Raw genomic sequence first — 17,378 nt, 5'->3', positions numbered from 1 at the left:
GATGTCTCCTGTCTGCATAAAGGTCGGGCCTTGCTCTAAGCTCGGTGATTTGAACCTCAAGAAAGATCCTGTCAGCACGTCATTACCTATGACGCGGCGTGTCTTTTCTTTCCGCATTATCAACGTCAGAAAGACCATTCCACCCCGGCTCATAGTGAATTCTTGTAACCTAATTTGGAAATAAGAGTTTTTAAGACCCGCAGAAATTGTGCAAACGCTTGTTTAATAAAACGTTCTGATTCGTGGCACCTTTAATTTGTAAAAGAATTGCTGGAACTATAAAACGTTGTCGACCTAAAATATTAAATTCAGAACCTTTCACAGTCATGTGACCAGCGGCTACCACCTTCTCACCCTGCCAATTGGTCGTTTCTCCTGTTCTAGCGTGCTCACATTACAAAGCTCAAAACGTTGGCTTCGATCATAAGTGTGCACCTGCGCCTAAACCCCCTCACCTGTCAATTGCCTCAAACTCCCATATTCGTTATACATTCTTCTGTCAGCCTTTCGGTCATTTGATAATATCATCATATAGTGTAATGCGCGCCGGGCCAACCCACTCCAAACACATAGATGAGATAACTCTGGCTGTTCCGCACATCGCTGGCAGACCTCATCGTAGGGATAGTAAGTGATGCATTAAGGGCCACAAAGCATGCCTATCCAGGAACGTCACTTGTTGCGGGAAAATTTTACTCACAATGCGAAGAGATGAATTTGAGAAAACCGCAGGGTCGCTTGTGCTCAAATTTTAAACAAAGCTTGTGTTTCGGGGCCTATTTTGTTTAAAAGTGGAAACCGGTGACTGCACTGACGTGACTGTCTTTAAATTACAAGCAATGTTGGGCTTGGGATAGTTTGTGAGTAGTGATCGTGCACGGATGCTCGTGTATGATTGTACCGCCTCCGCGACAATCAGCTGTCCCATTATGATGTGTGTATTGATTATGAGGTTTAACGCGCCGACGCTGCTCAGGGGATGAGGCGCGCCTTTGTGGAGGTCTCCGGATTAATTTTGGCTACCTGGGGATTTTTAACGGGCTCCGAAATCTCGAACAGACGGGCGTTTTCGCTTTTCGGCCTCCATGGCCGGTAATCGAATCGGCGGCCTTATCCAATGAGTCTTATTATGTGTTCTTGTCAATTGCTCGAAAATGATTAACCTTGGGTTTTTTCTTTGTTTTTTCTTTCTTTTCTCAGTTTGAAGAGCTGGACTGCTTACAATGCCTCTTCTATTCACTTCGTTGCCAGGTGAGTTTTTCGTGGGCTTTCCGTTGAAATGCATCGGCTAGTAGCGATATTTTGAAAACAGTATTTTGGTTTACTTGCTGTAGCCGTAGATCGAGAAAAACACTGACATGGCTGTGGTGGTCAAGATGGTTGTGGGGTTGCAAATGAACAGAACCGCGATACAGTAGGCAGTAGGTGCCCAGGTGCATGGTACATGAATTCCTCATCTGGTAGTTTAGTAACCAGCTTGCGTCTATGACCATCCGCTGAAATATAATCAAACAGTGTGACGACGAGAATTCAAAAGGATGAATTTCTGGTCAAGTTCGTTCATACCGTGCTTTAAAAAACCAGCGAAGAGGACGAATGACAAGAAAAAAGGCAGAAAAACACACCGCTGGACTTAAACCTCGTCTATTTATTTATTTATTTATTTATTTATTTATTTATTTATTTATTTATTTATTTATTTATTTATTTATTTATTATTCGATTACCCTCAAGGCCCGAGGGCATTAAAGAGGGGAGTGGGTACATACTGCATACCATAAGAACAATACAGCAATAAAAAAGTGCGAACCAGCAACGTCGCCTGATACAGGGTGCGAACTAAAGGCTACTTACAAATAAAACTTGTGACAGCAACTTCAAATGAAACAGCATCGTGCATATCAACAATATTGTGATTCCAATATACAGAAGTTTTTGGCAAAAATGAGTCCTGAAAACGCATAGTACGAGCTGATGGAATCAATACTTTGTGACGATGATCATTGCGAGTGGAAACGTAAGTTGGTGGGGACATCAATGTGCTCCTAACTAGCGCGTTACTGTAGTCCATTTTGTGAAATCGACACAGCCGAAACACTTTCCCACGAAGAGGCAATTGCATTCATAGAATTCAAGGAGCGCGTTCGTGAAGGTTGTAGGCACTCCGTCGTAAACACTACCTGTCTACGCGAAAAGGCGAACTTACGGAATTCAGTACCAGTTAAGGGCTTGCAAGGGAACGGGTATAACATAACACTTAGAATCAATTCCTCATTTAAACTTGGGAACTAACCGCCACACCCATAGCAGCGTTGACGTCGAAGCACAACGTGTATTCGACTAGGCGTGCATATGTGAAACGTGTCACGCCGTTTTAGCGACATCGCCGGGTCCCATTAGCCTTTTCGTTTGCCTCTTTTCGTACGAGAGAAAGATAAATTATAAACTTAGCGCAGAAATCGAATGCATTAATTTATCATCCTAATAAGAGGTTCTCTAAAGGCCGCACTCACTACAAGGCAGCTTGGTGGGTTGGTGTCTTCAATAATGGCGTCTTCAACGTGCCTGCAAGTCTTAATGAAGTGGCATGCAAAGGCGTCAACGTAAAGTGGTCATCACCCTGTCTACGTTGATAACATAGCAATTGGGAAACAAGCAGCCCACTCTAAGAGCCGGACGTCATCTATCAGTAGTGTTCTGTAGCCCATGCTTTTCGGACTTCATTATCCCGCCTCCATATCTTCTATTATCACGTTAACGAACAACCATAAAGTGACACCAGACCGCTGTCTCACCCACGCTATAATATCCGATAGGCCCGTACGTCATGTAGACACCCTCAAGGTCATCGGTCGGAAGCTTTCGGCGAGGGCAGCTCCGTCTTATTCTGAGCCTGCTCCGCCTGCAGACAACTTTACGGTCGAACCTCCTCCGTAGACGCTTTCTATCATTCATGAAAGCGATTTAAAAAAAATTCAATTTGTTTGGTTTTGCTCTTTACATGAATTGGTAGCTTGCGTGAGTTGACTGTCGTTGGTGTGTGCAGTCAGTTTTATGGTACCACAAAGCGACTATAAAAGGCAGATCATGAATCTCGTTCATCACGAGTGTGTTCCGTGAATGTTAAGCACCAGATGACTTCTGTAGGAGGCCGATGAGGCGTTGAATTCATTGCTTGTGTGAGTCGATTGCCATGGCTCGTGTCCTCAGTTTCGAGCCCCACGAAGCGGTAATAAGCCGTAGATGGTGTGTCATGTTCATTTTGTGTTGCCAACTTTTCATGTACGGGCACAGTGCGAACTCAGAGATAAATTAAGTGCAGGTGCAGTAAGGTCGAGCTGTTTAATTATGTTTAGATATTTGAATTCATGCTGAAAAAAATGACATGGTTCGGATATACGAACGCAGTGGTGCACCCAAATTTTGTTCACGCCAATCTGGCACGCAGTTTTTTTTTTAGTTATTTTTCTTTCATAGAAGAACATGTTTAATTACGTGTTTTAAGGTATTCGTTGTTGCGCTTGTAATACCTTTTTCACCGACTCTACACACAACGTAGCAGCTTCTTCTCATCTATGTGTTTGGTGCACATTTACGAGTAACTTCAGTCGGGATTTTAAATGTTTTATTTTTGCTTCACAGAAATCCCTTGGCAAAATCATATGCCACGGAAGCGGACTGTGCACCATCGCATCAGGCATCATGTCCAACTGCAGCAAGTCACGCAAGCTGGCGCTGGAGGCAAGTACTTTTTGGGCGCGAATTTTGAAAATTCCGGGGGCGACTCGGAGTTCGCTGCCTCCTGCAGAAGGCGTCATAGAGACTTCCGTTCACAACCAAAAACAATATTAGAAAAGCTTTGAAATAACAAACGAAAGCACAAATGGGTTTAGTGTCGGGAAACACGCACATACGTTGTGGGAAATCAATTAAACATAATGGCTAGGTGTATCTCTAATTTGCATTATTTTGTGAATGCCATGAATGAATGAATTTATGGTAAAAAAAAAGGAAAGGAAAGACCACCAGCAAGCGTAAATTGTCACACCTAGGGGTGGACACCGGAAATCCTGCTGGTGTGGGGGTTGGGGTAGTTCCGTTTCTGAGGAAGTCACTGACTTATTGTTCCTGTTTGCTGCGTGCCGTCGCGTCCAACGTTAGAGCGGGTTCTATAAACGTTGGCCGCTTTTGCGAGTATGTCACGTGACAAGGCTTCTTTTTATCGCCAATAGCTGCACCTGCTCGTAAAATGGGCGGCAGTGTTTGCACGGCACAATCACATATAAGGTGAATGAATGAGTGTGAACTTCACTGGGAATAACCTGCACCAATCATACGCGGAATTACGACTATTTTATGCAGGCGTTAGAAGGTACTGGGAGCGGAGAGAGAGAGAGAGAGAGAGAGAGAGAGAGAGAGAGAGAGAGAGAGAGAGAGAGAGAGAGAGAGAGAGAGAGAGAGAGAGAGAGGTAAACTTTATTGAGCCAAGCTCTGTTACGGGGACGTGCTGGCCGCTGGCTTTAGCCTGGCGGCGACAATGGCAGCCTGATTCGTCAGGGAGGCTTGAACCTCCGGATCAGAGCTTCCCAGCGCCCTCTCCCAGTGCTCGTCGCAGATGATGGTAGGAAAAGGATCATGTGGTACATCAAACTTTCCTGGGACGTGCCTTGCGTTCTCCGGTCACGTGACAGTCGATCACGGATGAGGCGCGCGGTTTGAATATCGCAATTTCCTGACTCTCGCATTTCCCCTGATCACGTGATAAGAGATGCCGAGGTGCTTGTTGGTTTCGCGGTGTGGACGTCAAGATTTACTCGATCGTCGCACTTTCCGGTCACGCTGTGATAAGTAGTGAAGTATATTAATAAACAAATGAACAAACACCAATATGAATAGCGAAGAAATGGTATCGCTTGCCTCCATCTTTGTTTTGCAATGCCGGCAACACGCAGCTGCTGACCAAGACCTGCGAGGAGCACCCCTCGGGATACAACAAGGTGCTGGAAGCCATGTCGTCGGTGCGACTCATATTCGGGGAACCAGTCCGCTTCAAGTTCCTAGTCTCCATGATGCTTGGAGCGGGCAAGATGACTGCCGGATTCGAGGTAAACAGAATTTAGAGAACATGCAGCAGGGAGATGTAGTGATCTGGGGCAGACATTTCTAGACTGCTACAGAGTGACTTTTAGCTGTACCAGTGTAAGAGCGAGGACACGAGCAAGTCGCTGGAAATATTGCCGGACCGGTAAGACCAGAACGGCGAACGACTAACAGGATCGACGAGAATAGGGCACCGCTATTCCTCACTTATAAAATAATAAAGATATAGCATTTCTTGAAGTTTATAGATAAAAAATCATAGCCCCGTTCAGTTAACGAGAAAGATGTTTGAAATGCGAAGCTGTCTTCCATCCAACCTGAGTCTAACTCCGAAATCCAGCCTTCTTCGACCGTGTCGGAATGGAACAATTGGATAGCCGTCGGACCCAGATTTCATTTCGACCACGGTAAGCGTGTTTTGGAGGTGCTTGATGTTCCTTCGCTTATCATCATCATCGTTTTTGTGAAACCCATCGTGTAAAGTTAGCTTTCGTACAGTGCGTTTCGGCGCGACATGGAACGCAATCATTGATGCATCGAAAGCTTCGCCTTAAAACGTCAGCGCGCTTTTACTGCTTTCAATCGGAAAAGACGGTTCCAAGAAAAAGGATTCTGTGTCATTATTCTTTGTGTTAAAGGATGGTCGTTTAAGTGGGGCTCCCCTTGTATTTCTGCCCGTTATGCTGACGGTTGGACTTGAAGTGCTTCTTGTCGTTTGTTCCGTTCAGTTCTCTGCAATGTACTTCTTCAACATCCTGCTGGCCAACAGCAAGACGCCCTCGGAGCGAGTACGCCTCCAGAGTGAACTCGAAGAGGCTGGCTTCGACGTCAGCGTCCTCGAAAAGGTGAGCGGGTCCGCGCTTTTGCAGGAGGCCACTCACGATGGCTTCTCCAGCTATGCACGACCAGCCAGCGCGGTATAGTGCTGCAGGACAAAGCCCTATTCAGGGGACTTTTCCTGCAGAAAACTGCTCCCGTAGAAATCAGAATACTGTTCCGACAGAAAACAACTGTCCCTGCAGAAAAGTGTGTGACAACGCGCAGCGGACTCAGAACGAACGCTGGGTACAAAATACGTTACTGCTTCAAGCCAATTTGAAGGAAAAGTTTAATTACCAACGAAATATACCCGCCGCGGTGGCTCACTGGCTAAGGCGTTGCGCTGCTGAGCACGAGGTCGCGGGTTCGATTCCCGGCCGCGGCGGCCGCTTTTCTGATGGAGGCGAAAAGCAAAAACGCCCGTGTGTACGAGGTTTCGGCGCACGTTAAAGATCCCCAGGTGGTCCAAATCAATCCGGAGCCCTCCACTACGGCGCGCCTCATCGCCTGCGTTGCGTCGGCGCGTTAAAACCTACAATCAATCAATTTCCAACGAAATAAAAAAAAACTCCCTCCATCTCCCCGAAGGGGATCGTGCGGAAATGCGAATGCATTGGGTGCACCGATGAGTGCGCTGCGGCAAGCAGTCACGGAGAGAGGCGCGCGCTCCACTGCATTTATATATATTTTTCCGAGCGCAGCGAGCGGAGGGAGGGTACGCGGAGAGGAGAGAGAGACCCGCGCAACACGCGCGCCCCGCGCGCGAGCTCTCTCCGCCGAGCTCCGCGATGAGAGCGCCCTCACACGCCCGAGCGCGCTCCTCCTCTCCACTCACTCTCCGCTACTCCGCCCGAGCTCCGCGATGCGAGCGCCCTCACACGCTGAGCGCGCTCCTCCTCTCCCCTTGCCCTCCGCTACTCCCGCCCGAGCTACCACCTGCTCCGGTTGCTAGGCGCGCCACAGCTGTTGCTAGGCGCACGCCGGCCAACGCACGACAACCCCCGACTAAGAAATGCATTCGCATTAAAAAAAACTAGGAGACTATCAGCGTTGTTGCCCGTACATGCTTCAACTGGTTTTCTACTCGACTGCTTTTAACGCGCAGCGTTAAGGGCCCCATGGCACAGAAAACTCGGCGTGAGTGAGAGATCGCATAAGCGGAGATTTTGTAAGCGACCTACAAAAAGACCACAAGCAAAAAAAAAACGTGGTAGCGCCACCTGGCCGCACCCACTAAAACATCTGGGGTCATAAGGCGCTGCCTCGCTTTGCCGACTGTCTACAATATGTACTTGAATATAGTGGGATTGGCAAGCCCACCGAGTCTTAACGATCAGCTTAATTTACCCGAAGTCTTCCTAATCCAAGCGAAGAACGGCGTCTGCTCACCGCCCTATGGAACTTCATTGAGACATACGGCCTCCATCACTTCCTTTAGCGCCCTACCCCATTGGAACCATTATTTTATGCTTCCCCTATTCTCATAAGCTACCCCATTTACCCTACACACCAAAATTCGCCAGAAGGTATCATGGTGTCTTTGTACCCTTCGTAAATTAAAAAAATGCGTGTTATCACGACCACCTCAAAAGTTGACGTGTAAGCCGGAGCGAAAAAAAATTTGGCATCCCTTTCTAAAGAAAGCTGACACAAGCGTGAAAGCTTTCTGACATCAGAAGTCCATCAAAAGTGCGTTAAAACATTCACTGAAAGTACGTTCAGCCTTTGCGGAAAGTGTGTCCAATCTATCGTCAAACCTTCGAAGACGGAAATCACAAACGAAAAACGAACCCGTGCGACGATTTTTCGCGTACTAAGCAAACACATCTACGAACGAACTAAACGTATACCGATACGTGGTTTATGAGATAGAGGTATACTATTGTACTCCTTCTTCATGATAAATGCGTGTAGTACCTTATTTAGCAGCGTTCCTTTTTCGCGATTTTCAAATAACCGTTTTTACACAATGGAAGCCTGCTTTCACGCATGCGCAGTGTGTCCCGAGATATTATCATATTCTTTCCGTCGACCAACAGGTATATGGGAAAATGCGTTGCTTTTTTGACAGTACCCCATCGGTCTCACTAAGAAAGCTTTCGCTTTAAAAGTTCCCACCACTTGTGGGCGCCGTGTGTGACTCGTGAGCACGACAAGCGAATGAGTGAGTGAGTGAGTGAGTGAGTGAGTGAGTGAGTGAGTGAGTGAGTGAGTGAGTGAGTGAGTGAGTGAGTGAGTCAGTGAGTGAGTGAGTGAGAGTGAGTGAGTGAGTGAGTGAGTGAGTGAGTGAGTGAGTGAGTGAGTGAGTGAGTGAGTGAGTGAGTGAGTGAGTGAGTGAGTGAGTGAGTGAGTGAGTGAGTGAGTGAGTGAGTGAGTGAGTGAGTGAGTGAGTGAGTTGTTAGAAACGGGCGGGCCTAGCCTGTGACCATGCGGCGCGAACGCGGACCAATAAAGCTATCCCGTTGCACGTTGAAAGGCGAAGCTTAAGCGCCCACTTATTTTCGTTAGTTAAATAGTCAACGCTCGCTTCGGCTTTTCTATAATGCTGGGGCTCTATTCGATAAGACTGCAACGTTAGCACATGGCACGAACAAATCAGCGCAGAGGTTGGCCCATGCTTGCATTCGTTCCGTCAAAGTGTATTCGTTAGAAGCACGGCAGAAAACATGGTTCTGTGAATTCCGCCTCAGTTTTAGGCGCAATAATACTAGCTGAGAAAGATGGGCGCCAGTGCTATACTTTAAATGGAGTGAAGCTTCTGCGAGCTGCGTTCTTCAGGCCAGGCAAAGTCCTTTCGGCGTGTGTCTTTTCACTATCGCTGCCTGTATGTTCACACGCAAGCTGTTACCTGCCGCTACCTGGCTTACAAAATTTCCACGATCAGGAGTGCCGAGATAGAGCAGTGTGGCAGGAATAAAGTTTTCACTCGATAGTTATTGCGCTGCATGTTTCTTTTATCTGCAATCGATCTTCTCGTGAAAGTTTGGGAGGCAGCTTTCTGTACGTCCGCTTTGAGGACCCTTATCAATCAATCAATCAATCAATCAATCAATCAATCAATCAATCAATCAATCAATCAATCAATCAATCAATCAATCAAGCAATCAACCAATCAATCAGTTTATCTAGAGTGCCTATGAACAACCGTGTGGTCTGAATGCTGGTGCACTTACAAATGAAAAGACGACATAATTACGGTCACATGACGCCTAAAGATTACTATAGGGATTGCACAGGAATTCCTATAAAAACTGATGATTAGGTGACAATATATACAGTGAAATGATACAATGCACAAAATAATATGAGACAAATATTGCACGGTGTAAAAGAAGACATAAACAACCAAGTGCGGAAGACTTATCAAGCTGTATTTCGATCCTTACTATCTTGCGCTGCTGAGCACGAAGTCGCGGGTTCGATTCCCGGCCGCGGCGGCCGCTTTTCTGATGGAGGCGAAAAGCAAAAACGCCCGTGTGTACGAGATTTCGGCGCACGTTAAAGATACCCAGGTGGTCGAAATTAATCCGGAGCCCTCCACTACGGCGCGCCTCATCGCCTGCGTTGCGTCGACGCGTTAAACCCTACAATCAATCAATTGGATCCTTACTATCAGTTTTACAGGACCCTCTTAAAAGCCAGAGTAGGAGCCTTACCAGCGTTTTAGGAGCCCAAGGATATTTTGCAGTTATTCACAGAGAACAGCAAACTGAAAACCAATTGGCAACCGAAAGCTCAGAGAGAAAGAGAGAGATAAAGTTTATTTTGAAACCTGCGTCAAAAGGACTGCTCTGCTTCTTGGTTGGGTTACAGGGACTATATTTCTTCCTATAGCCCTGGCTGTCTATAGTCCTGGCGTATTTTAATGTGGTTCACAAGTGTGGTGCAATAGAGCTCTTCAAGCACCTTAGGTGGTGTCACCCATGCCTTCCAGCAAGTAGGGCGCTTTGTGACAGGAATTGGTTGCAGGGAAGATCTCAGGGTGCTTTGTATGTTTGGGCATGTCCAGAGGGTGTGTTCATTGTCGGGGTATTGGTCGCAGTGTGAGCGTTCTCTCTCTCTCTCTCTCTCTCTCTCTCTCTCTCTCTCTCTCTCTCTCTCTCTCTCTCTCTCTCTCTCTCTCTCTCTCTGTTGCAATTGCAGAACCTGCAGGAGAAGGCGATTCCCTCGTCGGACGGCGTGTGGGAGGAGATCAGCCGCTGGAAGAGGAACTACCTCGACGTCGGCTCGGCGCTTATCGAGCAGAAGAGGGTCGGCAACGAGAACGGAAAGCTTCGCACAGAGGTGAGGCCGCGTGTGCCGCAGCACGATATACTTGTACCCTGTCAAGAGCATTGCGTCACCTGCACGCATGCGTATAGGCCCCTTACGTGTAAGCCCTCATTCACGCAGCCGTCACCTTCTCCGTCACGGCACCGTCACCTCAAAAAACCGCGACAGAGACGTGACGGAGTAGCGTTCGTACTGGAGCTCTCCGTCAGAGTACAGGGTCGTCTGCCTGGTGATCAGTTTAGCCTAGAACGGGGCCTGCTTAATCTGAAAATCAAAGAAAATGGCTTAGATTTTTACGTGTGCTCACTTTTCGCTAAATTTAGCCGTACAAATTTGTTTTCTGATTGGCTGGTTTACCGCGAGGCGTGGTCCCGTCACATTGACGGAACGGCTCGGCTTCCCGTTGACGTCAAACCGTTTTCGGCGAGAAATCGCCTGAGAAACCGTCGCCCATGACGGAAGGTGGTTACGTGACGGTGACGTGACGGGGTGAAAAACGTCTGTGTGAATGAGGCCTGACGGCGGACTGCCAACAGAAGTCAAGGCATCCCGCAATAAGGACGCCATCCGCACGGCGGGGCCTCAAACAACAGTCCCCTACTCGTTTGAATATAGTCAGTCTCCAAGACTTCGAACAAGGAAGCCAGCGACCATAGCGCACCTTCGAAGCCGCAAAAGGCACTTTAGTTAAAATCGCACCATTAGAAGAAAGACAGGGCATCTCAACGAATACCACCCCATCCGTTCGTCTACGGACTCACTGTTATTTTATTTCAAATCATCATAAGGCAACTTTATTGAATGCCTCTGGGAAATAGCACACCAAATATTTGGACACATAGCCAAGGGCTATTGTCCGTTGTTGCCCGTTGCCCTTAAACCAGAATTCGTTGTTGCAACAGGCTTGCACCCTGATGCCCCGTTTTGCTCTCCTAGTAAACCAGGTTTTGTATTTAATAGCGCACTAGTGATGAAGTTTTGGTCCACAATGGAGCCAAACTGTCTACCTCGTCTCATAGCGGCAGGTCTTTGTGAAAGCAGGGGAGACGTGTAATGCAAGCAGTAGAACCAGTAAAAAGTTGACTTTTTGCCCAGTGGCACTAGCACTTACGTAAGTGGTTCACTGGCTTCGTGATGCAGGCTTAATTAGTAGAATATGGCATGTGCACATTCAATTGGGGTCATGGAGCTGCATAAAGGTCGCTTAAAAGGACAAACAACCAATTCTTGTGCAGCTCCTCTAGCTCACATGAAAGCGAGCGTTATATATAGTGAAGTAACCGCAAGGAATTCCTAAATGAATTTCTGGAGATTATTTAAACTTGCCACTAAACTTCCTGAAGTCTCAAACGTGGCGCCACGTAGTGTCTACATGTGACACTACGGTACATAGACAAAGAGCTCCGTCTGTTTTAATGCGAGATTCAAAAACAGCATAAAGGAATAAAAAAGACGAAATTGTATCATTGTTTTAGCTGGAAACCAGTTTTTAGTACCTCTCTTCATGTCGTGTACAGTTAAAAGTATATTTCTACGCCGCTAACTGCCATGGTTGCCAGCATTCCTTTTGACAGCCTACGTAAGGTTAGTAGATCTAAAGATTCCGATTTCAAACGCTATGCGGCCCTATCAAGAAAAACGTTACCGTTCAAAGTGTTTTAAGTAGCGCCCTTCCATGCGGGATAGAGAGCATGCACTCCACATAACCCTGTTGTCTGCACCCTTAACATTCCCGCTATGTTTCAGGTGGAACTACTAAGACGAGCTCTCAGAAAGCTGGAAGAGGACAAGATGAACCTTATACAAGCTGAACGGGAGGTAAGAAATGTAAGAAACGAAAAGTTACCTTACCACTTCTCACTGGTAATTTTTCTAGGGAAGGGCGCCCTTGTTCATGTTTAGCAGCGTTTTTGCAACCTCAGCAAAACCTGCAAAAATGTCCACGAAAACGATAATTACCGATGGTAAGCCTGCGAACGAAAAGAGTACGAATTGTTAATTCGAATATTAAATGACCATAGCTGGTGGTATGACATAATGACCGTAGCAACCTATGTGCCTGTTTAAAACCTTGTGCAGCTGAAAGAGAAATGCGAAGACCTGAAGCAGGAAGTTCAGACCCTCAAGAAAGTCATCGAGGAGCCAAAGGTAAGCGCTAATTTTTTACAGCTTTTCTTTCAATAGAGGGCTTTCTCTAGTAACGCTGTAGGCAACAATAATTTATTGCTGGCGAATTCGTAATACAGTATAAATGGGCATTTGCAATGCCCACTTATATTTTGTGTAATTTTAAAAATTTGACCAATAATGAGGCTCTACTTAAAAGTTAAGTTTAACCTCAGGACATTAGAAGTGAGATGCTAGACGGTTTGATTAGGTAAAAATTTAAGGCACGTCAGAACAGATGTGGAGTATTATGCGAGCTTCGTTAAGGCAGGTACGTGAAATGCTTATTCTGTTCACCCAAGATGCAAGTTAAGATGCCTCCTGGTCCCCACAAGCGTGAGGAACTCGTATTACGTCGACTGGGACTGAAAGTGGCTGACACAAGACATTTTCTCTATAAAATGCAGCAGGCCTATTCGCCACATTGTTCTAATCATGACATACAAAAACACATGAAGCATGTCATCGGAGTGTGCTCGAAATTCACAGAGCCAAGGCAGCCACTCGCTACCTCTCTGTATATTCTGCATGACGCGATAACATGAACCCTTGAACTGAGGGCTGGCCTGTGTCCTTGGTCGGGCGCATGCCAGTATGCCCGGGCTACGAAAGCTCGTTTGGTGTTTCTTCGGAGGATAGGTTTAGACGAAGGACTGTGACAAAAGGTATTTGCGAGGCTCCTGTATGTGACTAAAAATTCGTGCACACAACCTTACATTTCTTTAACTTACTTATGTTTAAATATATATACTTTCCTTGTTTCTTTCTGATATGGCGTCGCAACTAGGCGGAATGGCTCGGATAACCTCAGCATTTTTAAATGCATTATCTCTCTCTCTATTCGAATAAAGATTTATCAAATTTTCTCAATTACCTGAAAGGCGCTGCTTTACTTTCAGAGATTCAGTAAATTCACCTAATAGAAATATGACCGAGCTACAGCTCTGGGCGAACAGTAACAGTTTAATGAAAGCGAAGTGCTCACTGTCCATTTAGCTCGTACGAAAGGGAAAATGTGGGATCAAATGTTTCGTACATTTGGTGTGCGGCGCTCACAAGCGCCGAGGATTTGAAGCCCGCTGTGCTTCACCGTCGCACTCGCCCTTCTCGCAGACGTCCTCCAAGACTTCGGACACGGAGGACAGCGACCACAGCGACGCCCAGGCGACCGACTCGGGCCGCTCGAGCTTTCTCGAGTACTCGACCGAAACCGAGCAGCCGGCGGGCGAGGAGGTGCTCATCGATGTTCCCACCATCCGACCGCCCGACGGCTTCCAGTCGGACTCCGAAGACCTCATCTTGGCCGAGAAGAGGGCCCTTGCCGCCCTCAAGGTAGGCAACTCGGCTGCGCAATCATGATGACCACGCGTCTAAATCTTCGTTCCGGAAATGGGACATGAAATAATCACGTCAGTGGCAGGATCGGGTTAACTTTCCAACATTGAGAGGAAGAATGTTGGTAACTTCAGCGAGGTACGATTTTGGGCTAGTTCGTACTTTGTTAGCAAAAGCACGCGGATAGTGGGGACAGGACAAAGGGCAAGAAACGTGAGCGTAACTTCTTCTACGTGGCAGAGAATCGTTTGCAGTCATTTGTAGATATCGAAAAAAAAAAAAAGAAAACGGTACCTGGGGTTTTAATGCATCAGTAGAGAGAAGACGGCAAGGATGGAGAAAAAAATCAGTGTCGGACAATCACGACGTAAAGTGAAGGCGAAAATGTAAGAAGGAAACCCACACTCATCTATTACGGACACGGCACATATCAGTAGGGCACAATAAATACAGTGAGGGCACCGGCGAACCGGGTGTGGGCTACTTAGTATGCACTCTTACTTATACGCACGTAATGTTTACTTCTGTCAGTTTTGTTGTGTAAGGGCACTTTTACTTACACCAGGTGGAGATATCAGTAAGAGTTACTTGTTTTGTAACAGGCCGTTTGAAGACACGCTCAAAGGTGACGATACCTAAGCCTTACCTTACCGATACCTTACCGCATACCTTACCAATACCTTACGATACCTTACGACGATACATTACCACATAGTTTTGACGATTGATTCGGGAAACACGACGAAGAGGAAGGCTAGGCTATGCGAGCCGTACGCTGTACAACAACCGGGATCCCTTCGTCGTTGCATACATTTTTAGGCACACCCTCCAGCCAGTTAATACTTCCGTGTTGCTCTGAATTAATATTGAGTATGTAAACAATCGCATTTCCCGACGGATCACGAAGTCTCTCATCCGCCATTAGACGTCGAATCGTGAATCTGAGAATCGTGACTCCCTTCCGGCCAATTTACGTGAAGTGACGGGTTATTTATATTTTGAAAGCATTCAACTCGCCACACTAAGGTTTCGTTACACACTGCGTAGATAACTTAACCGCGCACCGATCCACACACTTCACCACGGACGAGAGCACAAAGCAGTCAGCAGAGTGTATAAATGATCACCCACCACTACAAGCGGCCAATGCCACCGGGCATGCTGCGATCATCGACCCGACTGCTCCTGTCCACAAATTAACGTTGCCGTGGTGCGTAGTGAACCGTGAGTAAAATGCCGCCCTATGACCACCGTGGTGGCTCAGTGGCTAAGGCATTGTGCTGCTGAGCCCAAGGACGCGGGTTCGATTCCCGGCTGCGGCGGCCACTCTTGTAATGGAGGCGAAATTCAAAAACGCCTGTGTGTTCGAGATTTGGGCGCGCGTTAAAGATCCCCAGGTGGTCCAAATTAATCCGGAGCCCTCCACTACGGCGTTCCTCATAAGCTGGGCAGTTTCGGCGAGTTAAACCCAATAATCAATCAATATGCCGCCCTATTCCACGACTTATTACTGAGTAAACACATAACAGTATGTTATTCATTTGTACTGTTTGTTATCTATTTCAAGGAAGTACCCACCCCATTCAAACCTTTTGAAAGTGACACGATAATTAGCGTGGCCAAATAAGGATACGTCTATTGAAAGTTTACTGAGCAGACAAAATTGGTTCGGTATGTGATCACTTCGCTGCAAATGTCGTCGAAAGTTGACATGCCACTTCTGCCGCTTTTGCTGCGTAAATACCCCTCTTCTCTCCCCCGCCTACGTGCCACAATGGGCCTCCTCGATTTACCAGTCCTGGACGGCCCGCGGGCAGTCCGAGGACTGCCCTAGGACCGGAAGCCCCGTAGGAATACATGGGAAAAACGAGCGCCGGATCGCGTCTCGGGCAGTCCGCGGACGATCCGGGACTGATAATCGAGGAGGCACAATATTTCCCTCCCTTTCCGCTCCTCCAATGATAAACACGGGGAGCTTTGCTAAAGTCAATTGAATTTTCCCGCGTCTACTTCCTCCTGCTACTAGAAACGTTTGTTACTGTTGAAATAGAAGCACTGCCACGAGGTCCAGGCGAGCGCGAACTCTTTTTGTATTGTGGAATCAAAATGCTGTTTTCAGCGCGTATTTCTAATTTCCTATCGCAAATATTAGGCACACGTTTATTTTCAATTTAAAGAACACTGCGAGTACCGGTCGTGCATTGATGCTTTGCCTGAAACATGCCGAATGTTTTAATTTTGCTCGGCAATGCTGTCAGGCACGTGGTATTTTTCCAGATTTAGCGGTTGCGAAAAGTCTTTGCTTTATAACTTCACGTTCAAGAAATCTTGTAACTTTTGACTGAATGGCTGAATCAACGGACAAGCAGGCAGACATACATTAACCAAAATTCTTCTAGCAGTTTGAGAACAAAGCCAATACAGCTAGTTTCCTGAGAAACAGTTCTTCAAGGATGACTCTTTCGATAGATATCACCATTTATCGTTTTTTTTGCTATAGCTGAATGCTAGAGAGAGGAAGGAATTACAGTGAAGTCCAAACTGGCGTCGAGGTGACCCCAAGGACCGAAGTCCTAGTTTGATTAAGAATCAAAGATTTAAAGATTTTATTTACTCAGAAGTATGAGGAGGTAGGCTGGGACTAAAGGCTACAAAGCCTAACAGAGGCCACAGCCGCCTTTGTTACAGTACAATGAATAAGCAAAATTGACAAGCTTGAAACATCTAATGTTTGGGTGATAAAAAATTCAGGCAACATGTACAGCACCAAAAAATAAAGAACAGTAAGGGAAAGGTACAATGAAGTACATTAAAGTACACAGGAGTAAAGTAACATAAAGTACCATTGGACAATCAGAGCAGAACTATAATTGCGTTTTAAAGATAGTTACAACATGAAAGCCAGCGCATTAAACGACAAGTCTAACTAAACAACATCCACACCTCTAGCCATTGAAGTAAAAAATTTGACTTAAGAGGTATTCTTTCACTTACGTCTTAAGTTTTTTCTATGGCATTTGAAATTGACCGATTGATTGATTGATTGATTGATTGATTGATTGATTGATTGATTGATTGATTGATTGATTGATTGATTGATTGATTGATTGATTGATTGATTGTAGATTTTAACGCGCTGACTCTACTCAGGCGATGAGGTGCGCCGTAGTGGAGGGCTCCGGATTAATTTTGACCACCTGGAGATCTTTAACGTGCTCCAAAATATTGTACACACGGGCGTTTTTGCTGCTCGCCTCCATCAGAAAAGCGGCCGCCGTGGCCGGAAATCGAACTCGCGTCCTCGTGCTCAGGAGCACAATGCCTTACTGTATTTGAAATCAATCTGGTCTCCAACTTGCATGGCTGTAACACCAAATATACTTTAAATATCAGCTTTATTTTTTGTGTGAGAGCTCAGGGGTTCTCAAAATTTAGGAAAACAAGCAGAAAATGTTTTGTCGGAATATAAAATTTTAATTGCGTAATGCCGTGCCTCCCAATCGTAAATTACTTGCACCACACGCTCAATTTATTCGTTTGTAAGCTCATAGGATCCCAATAATAAGGAAACCACACACCAAAAAGCTTTTTGCCAGAAATAAAAAATCGTGGCTAAAAGGGTTAAAATTTCGGATTTGAGTAGGCCAAGAAAGACTATAGTCTAATATTTGCCTTCAAGTTTGCTT

The 17,378-nt window shown here is 46.2% G+C and overlaps 1 protein-coding gene across 1 annotated transcript in view; it reads left to right on the top strand.

Moving 5' to 3' along the window:
• Mwh (multiple wing hairs) overlaps window positions 1–17,378 on the top strand; it is a 178,683-nt gene that overhangs the window by 156,858 nt on the left and 4,447 nt on the right. Inside the window, exons 5-12 of the mRNA XM_077670208.1 lie at window positions 1,201–1,251; window positions 3,643–3,741; window positions 4,953–5,105; window positions 5,829–5,945; window positions 10,063–10,203; window positions 11,938–12,009; window positions 12,271–12,339; window positions 13,471–13,689. Of these exons, the coding sequence (XP_077526334.1) occupies window positions 1,201–1,251; window positions 3,643–3,741; window positions 4,953–5,105; window positions 5,829–5,945; window positions 10,063–10,203; window positions 11,938–12,009; window positions 12,271–12,339; window positions 13,471–13,689 (921 nt within the window). The remainder of the gene's footprint in view (window positions 1–1,200; window positions 1,252–3,642; window positions 3,742–4,952; window positions 5,106–5,828; window positions 5,946–10,062; window positions 10,204–11,937; window positions 12,010–12,270; window positions 12,340–13,470; window positions 13,690–17,378) is intronic.

This window comes from Haemaphysalis longicornis, unplaced genomic scaffold (genome assembly GCF_048455015.1).
Source record: "Haemaphysalis longicornis isolate Haplotype H1 unplaced genomic scaffold, Haemaphysalis longicornis Haplotype H1 scaffold_5, whole genome shotgun sequence".
Lineage (NCBI taxonomy): Eukaryota > Metazoa > Arthropoda > Arachnida > Ixodida > Ixodidae > Haemaphysalis > Haemaphysalis longicornis.
Note: the sequence above shows the minus strand (reverse complement) of the source record. Positions and strands in the feature narration are given on the sequence as shown.